Source organism: Hemitrygon akajei, chromosome 6 (assembly GCF_048418815.1).
Source record: "Hemitrygon akajei chromosome 6, sHemAka1.3, whole genome shotgun sequence".
Lineage (NCBI taxonomy): Eukaryota > Metazoa > Chordata > Chondrichthyes > Myliobatiformes > Dasyatidae > Hemitrygon > Hemitrygon akajei.
In genome coordinates, this window is record NC_133129.1 from 40,726,492 (window position 1) to 40,739,763 (window position 13,272).

Sequence of the window (13,272 nt, forward strand, 5' to 3'; positions counted from 1 at the left end):
ACGGAAGTTAGAGAAATCAATGTTCATGCCATCAGGTTGGAGGGTACCCAGACGGAATACAAGGTGTTGTTCCTCCAACCTGAGTGTGGCTTCATCTCGACAGTAGAGGAGGCCATGGATAAACATATCAGAATGGGAATGGGACGTGGAATTAAAATGTGTGGCCACTAAGAAGACCGCACCGGGAGCACCAGACGCAGTATATCACACCAGCCAACTCACAGGTGAAGTGTCGCCTCACCTGGAAGGACTGTCTGGGGCCCTGAATGGTGGTGAGGGAGGAAGTGTAAGGGCAGGTGTAGCACTTGTTCCACTTATAAAGATAAGTGCCAGGAGGGAGATCGGTGGGAAGGAATGGGGGGGGGGGGGACGAATGGACAAGGGAGTTGCGTAGGGAGCAATCCCTACGGAAAGCAGAAGGTGGGGAGGGAAAGATGTGCTCAGTGGTGGGATCCCATTGGAGATGGCGAAAGTTATGGAGAATTATATGTTGGACCCAGAGGCTGGTGGGATGGTAGGTGAGGACAAGGGGAACCCTATCCCGAGAGGGGTGGTGGGAGGATGGGGTGAGAGCAGATGTGTGTGAAATGGGAGAGAAGCGTTTGAGAGCAGAGTTGATGGTGGAGGAAGGGAAGCCCCTTTCTTTAAAAAAGGAAGATAAATTTTGTTTTAATAGCCCTGTTGTGTTTTCTGGCTGGTGGTGTAGTGGCATCAGCACTGGACTTCAAAGCAGATGGTCCTGAGTTCAAGCCCAGCCAGGTTCCTAGCATCTGTGTGGAAGAAAGGCTTGGCAATCTACTTCCGTATCTTGCCATGAAAACCCTATGCCTATAGTCCATGAGGTCACGACTGAATAACAGCACAGTCGCTTTCCAGAAGGGAGTTTGTGGTGCCCACTTCTGTGCACAGTGATGGTAGACTATAGCCAGTGTCATGTCCTGACAGTTCACTGTAGTTTTCGTTTACATGAGAGGATATTGCACCAAACCAGACTGTAATAGCTGATATAAGGATGCTCTCTATGAGGGCAGTGTGGAATTACACCTGTATTTTCTGGGGAAGATGGGATTTTACTGTCTGCCACAAGTAGTACATCCTCTGCTGATTATTTTTTTGTTAATGGAGGAGATATGGTAATAATGTCCTCTGTTTCTGAATTCCCCATGAGTCAATCACGTTGCTGTTGCCTGCTTGATTTCTGGGAAACCTTCACTCATTCTTCCATCACCCTGACTTGCGAGCAGTTTGCCCAGCAGCTGAGATCTGCTCGTTCAGCCCGGGACTCCACACAGCCTGGCTCCTAGTCTGCACATACTTCCTTCCTGGACTTGCTCTGGTTACACCGTCCTTATGGAAATTTGCTCTCAGGTTTTTGTTTAAGTCACCCATTTTGATTGGATAACTTGCATGTAAACTGTAAATTGTGGTAAATTCTCCTTAACCAACATTAATAACTGAGCTTTTTAAAAAACAAAATCTGACAGCTTTGCTCCACCTGGTTCCACCCAACAAATTACCAGTCACAATTTTCAAACTTAGTCTGGTGAGAGTTGATTGCTACAACTGTACCATAACTTATAGGCTGTTCCATATATACTTGGGTAATAATACGGAGGTTGCCATAACGACAGATGTGAACCCAATGCACAATAATATGATACATGCCCCAGCAGGTCAATTTAAGAAAGCAGGAGTAGGAGTCTCAAGCCTGCGCCACATTCAATAATGATCATAGCTGATCTGGCCCAGGCCTCATTTCCACCTCTGTTCCAGTTCCTCATTGTCCCCAATCTTCCTACTTCCTCATTAAATATTTCCAGAACTCTTGGGGGCAGAGAAATTCAAGAGAAGTGTGGAGGCTAGACCAGCAAACTTCACACAATCTGCATTATTAGCCGCTCCTTGGCTTGTTCAGGCCTGTAGAATAACCCCCAACTTTTTTTGAATGTTGTGAGATAACCGTGCATTTTCAGTTGCTATTTGGTACTAACTGCCTGTCCCGAACCGAGTTCTGTACCTGCCATTGTAGGACAAACTGTTGCTTACCATTGCAACGGTACTTCAGGTTAGACCAGATGATGTTTTCCTGAGAGAAGCAAAACACTCCCAGTCGGCCTCCTCGCATGGTGGTATCTATGGTAACCCCGGAATCAGCCACCAGATCGGAACCTTCATAGAACCTTGCTCTGAGAAAAACATAACGATTAACTGTTATGAAATCTTGCTTGATGCTTTCAATATAGAAAACTATTTCAGAACTCTCCATAGATTACAAGAAAACAGATGTTGATAAGATGATGTTACTTGAAGACCAACTAAAACCACGGAGAGACTGAGTAGGGGAGTTGACGCGTTACCAAAATAACTCAGCTCCCAGTACAAGAAGGTATGTTCGATCCTTTAATACGACACTGGCAAAGACAAACTATCTTATAGAGATTTTTTAAAAATACACTAACGAAACTAAAATTAATGATATAACAAAATAAGCCGAATAATGGGGTAATTAAATGTAAATAGCGGTCTAATAATTATCCAATTGGCGTAACTAGCGTATAGCGTATTTAAGTGCTCAGCAAACAAAATCACCTCCGACTCATTCCCTGACTAATCTGACGAAGTGTGAATACACAGCAATGCTCATTTGCTTCTGCCACATCCCAGCCCGCGTGACAAATTGTCCATAATAAACGCACAATATACAGACAGAAAGTAGATACGTGGCTCCTACAGGTGACAACATTCTTGCATCGAGAGCTGAGTTTTGGAAACATACATGAAGAAGTATGAACCCTGAGCCTGGAAACAGTGAAAACATTGTCTGATTACCCCATTAGAAATTCTGGGCAATTAATACAAATTTCAATAGTACAGTTCTTTAGTTGCCACCTAGTCATAGCCCCTACAGCAGAGTAACAAGTCATTTAGTTTGTCTGGTCTATGTTGGTTGTTGATGATCGTCATGCCGCCTCATTCCAGAATATTCCACTCCTTTATCTCGTTTTCTTGTAAATAGGCCTTTATTCATTGGCGCGTTTTTGATCTGCTTTTTGTAAACAGGACATATTTAAATAACTTTCCAAAACCGTTGGGTAGATGCCAGAGTTACAACTGAACAGTTACAGTACAGTTTCAATACAGAGTTACAAATTTAGAGGAGTCAAGACAGGGAACAAGGAGCTAACCTGCCCCCAGCATGTGATTTCGCTCCAACTGTAATAATGAAGCTGAAAGTTTCTAATGGAACCTCCTCTGGAAGTGCACAGCACAAAGAAGGGCCTTTCTGGCTTTCCTCGTGAGTCAACAGGACAAAGAGTACTTCCCCATCAATGCCCTCCCAACCACGAGTGGCTTCTTTCAAAACTAATCTCATCAGGTCACAGAATGTGGAGTTGGGAAGAAGAGAAGTGATCCTCGGAAACAAAACCAACTGCTGGGAAAACTCATTGGATCTGGCAGTATCTGTGGAGAGTGATGGACAATTAGCATTTCATGTCGAGTCTCTTCATCCAAACTACCAGTTCAGATGAAAGGTCTTGACCAGAAGTGTCGACTATAAATGTCACCCTCCACAGGCATGGCCTGCTCAGCTGACTTCCTCCAGCAGTTTAATTTTGTTCCGGATTCCAGCATCTGAAGCTTTTGTGTTTCTATGTGCCTCAGGACCCGCATTAATACCAGAGGCTGCAGAAAGCCCCAGACCGAAACCTCCTGACCACTTTCCAGTCTAATGGCCTGCTTCCAGGGGGCATTCCATTCCTCTCCCCACTAATGTTTGAGCCAAGTCTGCTGCCCGTGTCCTGGAGGCTATAACCCCTGGCATTACAAGTATAATTTAAATGAAGTCAAGGCCAAATATTGGATTTAGAAAATGGGTGACTTGGATTTGCTCAAGGCTACATGAAATTGCAGACACAGCCCAGACTGTCACAAAAACCAGCCGCCCCTCCACTTACCCTCTCTACAATTCCTGCTGTCTTGGTAAAAGAACAAAATAATCAATGGCCCCTTCCATCCTGACCATTCTCTCTTCTCTCCCCTTCCATCTGGAAGAAGATACAAAAAACTTGAAACCATGAACCACCGGGCTGAAGGAAAGCTTCTCCTACCGTTATAAATGGACCTGAATGGACGACTAGTACAATAAAGGTGAGCTCTTGATCTCTCAATCTTCATTGTCATGGCCATTGCTTGCTATTGTCTATCTGCACTGCACTTTCTCTGTAACGGTAACCGTAAGACAATATTCCGCATTCTTGTACTGCCTTTCCCTTTGTAGTACCTACCTGTGTTAATGATTTCAAGATTAATTATCAGTTTTATTTGTCACATGTACTCTCAAACATACCATGAAATGTGTCCTTATGCATCAACAGCCAACATAGTCTGAGGATATGCTGGAGACAGCTGCTTGTGGTGGCAACATAGCATACCCACAACTTACTGACCCATGCATCTTTGGAATGCAGGGAAAACCAGAGCACTTGGAAGAAATTTGTGGTCACGGGGAGAACATACAATCTCCTTACAGACAGTGACGGAGTTGAACCTGGGTCACTGTGAAGTGTTACTGTAGCCACTACACTACTGTGCCACAATAAAAAAAACTTGGTGAGCAATTTCTACCTACAGTACTGTAAAAAAGTTTTAGGCACATATATAGAACTTGGACTAAAACTTTTGCACAGTACTGTAATTTGTCAATGTGCAATGAGGAGTGAAGAGCAAGTTTGTAAATCTGAGAGGAGCAAAGAATGTTGGGAATAGTGAGGGTGGTGTGCTGCAGGAGGGGTATGGGACAGATGGCAGAGAAGGAGGGCCGGGGCGGGAGGGGGTGGTGTAGGTGCAGACCCACCTAACCCTGAGACACAGGGCAAGGTCATTTGATTCTAAACAATTGGTTTATTGATCATTATAGAATGTCTCTCTGGTGCTTCCCACCCTCTCCTTTCCCCTATTCCCAACCATGGTTCCCCACTCCCTGACCCCCTTCCCATTCACAGTCCACAATAAAGACCCATATCAGAATCAGGTTTATCATCACTCACATATGTCATGAAATTTATTTGTTTTTAGTGGCAGCAGTACAGTGCAATACGTAAAATTACTACAGTACTGTATAAAAAGTGACTTTTGTACAATACTGTATCCAATAATTTATTCATTCATTCATTCAGAGATGCTGCATGGTTATATGCCCTCTGGACCAATGAACTCACATTCTCCAAAACGCCAGTTACAAATTTGGAATGACCTGCATGGATAGAATGCAAAACAAAGTTTTGAACTGTATCCTGGTCCGTGAGACAATGATAAACCAATTAGCAATATAATCTGCTCCTAACTCGCAGAATTACTCTCTGAGCCCAGCTGTCCAGTTTCATCCCCTATTCCCAGTTCAGAAGATTATATTATCACTTTGGATTTTTCCTGGCGATAGAGGAAATAGACATGACTATCTTTTTCTCTGTTGTTTGCGAGAGCAGGACACTTGAGAGCACTGGATCCCCACAGGCTTTCAACGCAGAGCTGGACTAATTCCTGACTGGGGCAGAGACTCCGATCCATAGATGGTAAGCCTCCTAATAGATAACATTGGTTCATGTCATTGCATGGATTGGTTTCAATTTCCTGAGGGAGTCTGGGTTTGAAGGCAATTTTCCAGCATATTTTGTTCTTTTATCAATCCCAGATTTAATCTTCATTTATGACTTCCCCATTGAGTGTATTGAGTGTGGTGGGGAGCCTCTAATGGCCCAAATGGAACAATTGGTTATTTGATGCCTGTCAGTTTCATTCATTGACATGAAACATTCAGCCTTAAAATTATAAACACAAGAAATTCTGCAGATGCTGTAGCACACACAAAATGCTGAAGGAACTCAACCACTCAGGCAATAGAGGGGAAGAAAAGTTGATAGTTTGGGTTGAGTCCCGTCATGAGGATGAAAAAGAAGGGCCTCGCTTGTCACCTGCCAGCTTGTACTCCTTCCCCTCCCCCCCACCTTCCTATTCTGGCTTCTGACCCCCTTCTTTTCCCATCCTGCTGATGGCTCAGCCCGAAACATTGACCGTTTATTCCCTTCCATAGATGCCACCTGGCTTGCTGAGTTACGCCACATTTTTGAGTGTGTTGCTCAACTTTAGAAAACAAATTTTAACGACACCACAAATCACACTGAAGAAGAGTGAAATATCCTGCAATACTTTGTGCTGATAGGAAATGCTTTAACTTTCCTTGAGTTATCGGATCGCACTTCAAAAACATTGTTTTACTTGTAGATAACATGATATAGGAAATGTTGCAATGACAATGCCCCTGCTACTCCAGCTTTAGAGTTTCATGCAAGAACAGTTCCATCATTATGTGGATTGAACATAAAGAAAATGGAAGTTGAAGTAGACAAGTTGGTCCTTTGAACCTTCTTTTCCATCTAAAAAGAATGTGGTTGATATTTGACCTTATTTCCATGTACCTGCACATTCCTATATTTTTTTAATCATTTAATATTCCCAAATAAATTAACAATTTCTACCTTTAATAAACTTAATGGCTGAGTGTCCAAGGATTCTAAAGATTGACAACCCTCTGGGTGAAGAAGTTTCTTCTCAGCTTTCACTGAATGGATTTGTCTTTGGTCAATAGCCTGGGACAGCCCTCGTCTTTCAAGGTGCTCAGTTAAGCCAGGTGAAGTAAGGTTTATGAGGTGGACTGTTGTCATCTGTTTTACATTGGCTGGAGAGTCATTGAGAGTCCCTATATGCTCATCCTGCATGGACAGTAACAATTTCCATATCAAATTTCAAGTGATGCCGTAAATATTGAGCAGAATGATGCTGTGTATTCTACCACAGCATTAACTTCAGCAAGTTTGTGTTTGAATTTTACTCATTTCTTAGTTTTATTATTTTAAAAACAGCTAAAATATTTATAGAACAAGCACCCTACAGGTGTCCTGCCATGGCCGAATTATATTAAGAAGTTAGAGTCATAGGGTTTGTTTGTTTTTTTTAAATTTAGAGATACAGCATGCTAGCCTGCACCACCCAATTACACTCATGTTACCAATTAACCTACTAACCTGTACGTCTTTGGAATGTGGGAGGAAACCAGAGCACCCAGAGGAAACCCACACGAGAACGTGCCAGCTTCTTAGATACAACTGTGGAATTGAGCCCAGGTCTCTGGCGCTGTAATAACATCACGGTAACCACCACAGCACCATATTCCATTGTATGCAGAGAAATAGGCCCTGTGGCCCACTGCATTTATGCCAACCATCATGCCTGTCCATGCTAATCCCACTTGTCTGCATTAAATCTATATCCGTCCATGCCCTGCTCTTTCAGCAGATGCCTGCTAAAAGCTGTTACTGTTCCTGCCTCCACCATCTCCTCTGGCAGCTCAGTCGAGGGATCAGCTCATTTTTATGTGAAAACTTTACCTCTCGGGGCCCCTGTTTATGCCTCCGATCCCCTTTGGTTGAATTTTGTGAACAAACATAAGATATTCTTACCCACAAAAATCCATGCACAAGTGACATCAGTGGAAGATAATTCCTCTATGGGACATATTGTGCATCATTCTTTTTGTCATGAATATAAATATTTCATCCTTCTGCAAGGATGCACCAAACACTGTGGCTCACTGTTGGATGGTTGGAAGACATTTTGTTAAACTTCCTTAATTGCTTTCTCTTGCTAATTACAGAGTCAGTAAATTGGATACCCAATCTGCATTGCAAATTGGTTAAATATACTAGATTGATCAGACGAGAATGGCAGTGGATCTGGAGCATTCAGAGAGTAGGCAAATCTATACAATTTAATCCAGATAATTGTTGAACAACGAACACAGGAAGCAGAAACTGGATACATTTCCAGTTATTTTTATTGTAACAGATAAAATCAAATTTAGTCTTGTCATCTTGTCTTTTAATGACCCCATTCTATGTCAAGCTGCAATCAGTAAAGCCAACACTTAAGTGTTGCCACAATAGTTACAACAGAATAGATCATGCTCAAGGCATGTGTTATATCAGTGTCTAGTTGTGGGTAACTGAAGATACAAGGGAGATAAAAATCTGTAGTTTCAGGAGTACAACCTATCACAAAATATTAAAGGCCCTTGCTCTTCTCACTCATGGAAAGTAAAGCCTCGGAAGTGATTTACTTAGGGCAAATTTTCCAGAAAAGAGCCCTGAGAAAAGTTGATTTGAGGTATTATTTCAAACGGGGGCAAAAAGAGATTCAAATTAATAGAAGGAAAACCTAGAAGAATGTAACAGACAAGTGAAAATCTGCAGATGCTGGAAATCTGAGCAACACACACAAAATGCTGGAGGAACTCAGCAGGCCAGGCAGCATCTATGGAAAAAAGCATAGTCGATTTTTTGGGCTGAAAACCTTCAGACTGGAGAAAAACCTCAGGACTGGAGAAAAAAAGCTGAGGAGTAGATTTGAAAGGTGGGGGAGGGGGAGAGAGAAAACACTTGGAGGGGGAGGGATGAAGCAAAGAGCTAAGAAGCTGGTTGATGAACGAGACAGAAGGTCTTTGTCTTGTCTTGTCTTGTCCATACTGCTAAACTGTCGCCACTGGGCTATAAACGTGCAGGAGCAGTGTGTGGTTAAGTGCCTTGCTCAAGGACACACACGCTGCCTCAGCTGAGGCTTGAACTAACGACCTTCAAATCGCTAGCCCAAAGCCTTAACCATTTGGCCACACGCCAACACATGTTGAAGAAAGAAGAAAGAGGGAGGGGAGGGGAGGGAAGGAGCACCGAAGGGAGGTGATGGGCGGGCAAGGAGATAACATGAGAGAGGGTAAAGGGGTGGGGGGAGGCATTACTGGAAGTTTGAGAAATCGATGTTCATGCCACCAGGTTGGAGGCTTCCCAAAATGTAACAGAAATGGGCTCATCCCTCAAATTTGTCCTGTGATTTGGAGAAGACAGAGTGCTCAATTCATGAAGAGAATTTGCACATACAGACGTAGGGGTAAGAACCCTCTGCGGCCATCCAGGATGGTGAGATAGGGAATGATAAATGTACTTTATTCCCTCATCAATAGCTGCATTATGAATTAATTTGTTTACTGGAGTAGATTCTAAATGGTTTGACTCTGTGCATGCATGTGTAGATAGGAAATGTTTTTATGTGTATCGTGCTAACAAGAACTGTCTGAATCTATTTTAAGAAAGATGAATAAATTCCCGCATTACCTGATATATCCAATTTGGGGTCTATGCTGCAAAAACCAGCGGTAGGAGACTTTGTCTTTCCAACCCACATCTCTGGGGTCTTTCCATAGTAGCCGGACCTGATCTGTGGTGTCTCCAGTGTGCCAGAGTGCATTTCGTAGATTCTCACCAGGTCCAGTGTTTGACTTGACTGCCTACAGAAACAGTTATGGCAGATAATACTTCAGTACAATAGATTTCTATAGACATTATGAACAAGCACATTTTTCATTGTAATTTGCATTTTATTACCACAAACATTTTAAGTTATCAGAGAAACATTTGAGCTAATAAATAAGTTTGAGCTCTAGAGTTCGATTTGACCTAATTATTACTTGGGCTAACAATGACATTCAATGATCTTCTTCGGGACACTGAAGTAGATGCAAAGATCAAAGCCTAGCTGGATGAATGGAAGGCCAAAGAGGGAGGAGTCAACGGAGATACGAAAACAGAGAATTCGTCCGATGTGGTGAGATCAGATCGTAAAGGGAGCAACGGAGTGATTAATAAGAGAACTAAATACACCTTCCCAAGATCAAGGTGCACCAACTAGAAGGAGGAAGAGGAAGGTGAAGAAAGGTGGCCAGAACTGTCAGAACCACTTGCTGCAGTCTCAGAATCATCTTGCACAACCACCACGGGGGAAGCTCGAGAACCTGACATTGATTTCACAGCCACAGGTCTCACCTACCAAGCAAAGTGATCCTCCCCACCCCACCCCACTTTGTCAGCAAAGGTGGTATGGTGTTAGAAAGCCCCCACAGTGACGAAATTTTACAGCCTGAATGGGACAATTTAAAATTTACCATGCTGTGGATGTCTTTGTATAGTAGCTACATTATATATTATACTGTGTATACAGTTGACGTGTACGTCATCACACTACCATGTGATACGTGCCCGCCTCGTTTAAAGTAAACTAAAAGCTAGACCCACATGCCCAGACTCCCGGCTCTTCCTTTGAATTAGTTTATTGTTTCAAAGTTACAAAGCATGACAACAAGGAGAGAGAAAGTCTTGTTGAATTTGAAAACTGAGGATGTCTGGAGCAACAGAGAAGATGCTGGAGGAACACGCTGGGTCAGGCAGCATTTGTGAAGGGAAATGGACTAGACTAATGGAGTTATGAGGCCTTCTGCAAGCACTTAAGTTTGAAACAAAATGGGGGGATAATTAAGCATGTCAACTTGTATTTTCACGCACTTTCGGAATAGTAATAACCTCTTAAGCCGCATCAGAGGAGTGTTTTCCAATGATATCTGGAAATGAGTGTAATCCCCTGGTTAAAATGTCCACTGCTATGCTGTGAGGTAGTTTATATTAGCAGTTTTCTGTAGAAACAGCGTGCCATGCTGGAAAGTATGTTTTGGCTTTGGCTAACGTAAGGACCTTTGTTGCCCAACTTCAGAATGCGAGGAACTCAGCAGGTCGGACAGCATCCGTAGAAACATTAACTGCTCATTTCTACGGATGTTGCCCGACCTGTTGAGTTCCTCCAGCGTGTTGTATGTGTTGCTTTGACCCCAGCATCTGCAGTGCTCTTTGTGTTCAGGAATGTGAGTCAGCCAACCAGGATTGTGGGATGTGAGGGAAGCTTCTAGAGAGCTGAGGGGAAGAGTTTTCTGAAGGATAGTAATCGGGGTTAGGATGTTTTGGCGGGGGCTGTGGATTGGGGCACAAGGGAAGATGCCACAGAATGCTGTTGGAAGGAGAGACCCCGTTGCAAGAAGTGCTTTGTGCAGGTGAACGGCTCCAAGCGGGAAGGGCCAATACTCGTGAGAGAGAGCCAGTTTTTGAGATGGTCTTTGAGGGGAGTTCAGAATGTGGTGGGTCCAGCGTGTGAGTAAGGAGATACACCCCCGAATACTCCAGCATGAACTCCAACATTTATATCCACATTGGACTGGTTTAACTGTAATGGGCCCTTTTCTTTTTCTTTTCTTTTTCTGTAACTGTTTGATAAAGTTGAAAATTTGGTAAATATACTTTATAAATTTTTGCTAGTGTATGATCTGTCATTTCTGGGCTACCTAGAACTGTGTATGGACAGAATTTACACAGCATTTGCTCAAATCAAGGTTTCTTTAATCGGAACATCCCAACACTCCTGTTTGGTTGAACCCTAAATCATGCTGATTCAAGATATATATTGTCTATGAAAGGGGGCCCTCTCACCTCTGAGTCACATGGCTGCTAGCGGAGTTAGCTAACGAGCTCTGGTGAGAGAGTTACATAAATGATACAAGTAGATATTGCAGCAGATGACAAGAAGACTGGTCAAAGTGGTAGGTTTTAAGAAATATTTTGAAGGAAAAGAGAGAGAGAGGGAGATGTTTAGGGAGAGAATTTCAGAGTTAGGCTCAGCTGTTGAATCTCTAGCTAGCAATGGTACAGTATTTAATTTTGGGAATACTGACTGAAGAGGAAGGGGAAATTGGAGATGGACAGGATGAGGGATTCATAGAGCTGGGGATGTGGTGGTGGGGAGTGAAGAGAGGAATGTGTGGTTCCTCTCTTCACTCAATCTAAACCATGCACATCTCCCTGGAAAAAGCCAGTGGCCTGTGTACCTTGAGCTGGATCCCTGGCTCGGCCACGGCACGGAACGGGGTAGCTTGCCAGTACGTCTGCTCTGTCTGTTTCCACATCACCACGTAGAAGCTGGAGCTGTCCTGATATCCAAAGATGAACCCAGCGTAGTCATCATCGGTCATGGTGTTGACGTGGAACGTGCCCTCAAAATCAACTCCATTAAACGCAGTATAGCCTGTCAGGTGATAAGATTCAGCTGTCAGTCCGCTGACCATCTTTTCTTTCCAAACAACTGTCAATAGAAATGCTCTTAAATTTAACACTGAAATGAAGTGGATATATAACTAGGCAGTTTCCAGTGTATTTGTGGCACAGCAAGGCCCTCTGGTGCAGTAAAATTAATATACACTTCTCGGGCTTCCCGCCGGACATGAGTATCGATTATAACCAACATTTCGATGACAAATCTGTCATCTTCAATCAAGTTATAATCGATACCTGTGCCCGGCAGGAAGCCCGAGAAGAGTTTATTCATTACTTACACCAGGAAAGCACTACTTTCTCTCATTCACCCAATCAACACATCCATCTCTCACACGCACCTTCTTTTATTCATTCCAGGAATGTGGGCTATGAAGTGAAGCCACCATAGAGTCTTAGACCACTACAACACAGAGGTCCTTCTGCCCATCTAGTCTCTGCTGAACTATTATTCTACTTCGCCCCATCAACCTGCACCTGTACCGTAGCTCTCCATACCTCTCCTGTCCATGTACTTATCCAAACTTCTCTCAAATGTTGCAATCAGACCTGCATTCACCGCTTCTGCTGGCAGCCCACTCCACACTCTCACCATCCTCTGAGAGAAGTTGTGCCCCCTCATGTTCCTCTTAAACAGTTTGCCTTTCACCCTTAACCGGTATTGGAACACTACTTTTTACATTGTTTCCCAATGATTTAGATAATGGAATTGTTGGCTTTGCGGTAAAGATAGGTGGAGGGGTAGGTAATGCTGAGGAAGAATGGGCAAAAAGTGGCAGATGGAATACAGTGTTGGGAAATGTATGATAACACATTTTGGTAAAAGGAACAATAGTGCAGACTATGATTTAAATGGGGAGAAGGCTCAAATATCAGAGGTGCATAGGGACTGAGAAGTCGACATGCAAGACTCCCAGAAGGTTAATTTACAGGCTGAGTTTGAGGAAATGAAGGCAAATGCAATGTTGGTATTTATTTCAAGGGGAATGGAATATAAAAGCAAGGAGATAATGTTGAGGCTTTATAAGACAGTAGTCAGGCCACACTTGGTATTGTCAACAGTTTTGGGCTCCATATCTCAGAAAGGATGTGTTGTCATTGAAGAGAGTCCAGAGGAGGTTCATGATGATGATTCCAGGAATGAAAGGGTTAACATATGAGGAGTGTTTGGCAGCTTTGGGCCTGTACTCACTGGAATTTAGAAGAATATGTGGGGATCTCACTGAAACCTTCCACC

General features: G+C 43.2%; 1 protein-coding gene across 1 annotated transcript in view; it reads right to left on the minus strand.

Moving 5' to 3' along the window:
- The window catches only part of thbs4a (thrombospondin 4a), a 151,573-nt gene that overhangs the window by 11,675 nt on the left and 126,626 nt on the right, over positions 1-13,272 (minus strand). The window contains exons 19-21 of the mRNA XM_073048211.1: positions 11,813-12,009; positions 9,222-9,394; positions 2,047-2,186 (exon numbers count right to left, since the gene is read on the minus strand). Coding sequence (XP_072904312.1) covers positions 2,047-2,186; positions 9,222-9,394; positions 11,813-12,009 — 510 coding nt within the window. The remainder of the gene's footprint in view (positions 1-2,046; positions 2,187-9,221; positions 9,395-11,812; positions 12,010-13,272) is intronic.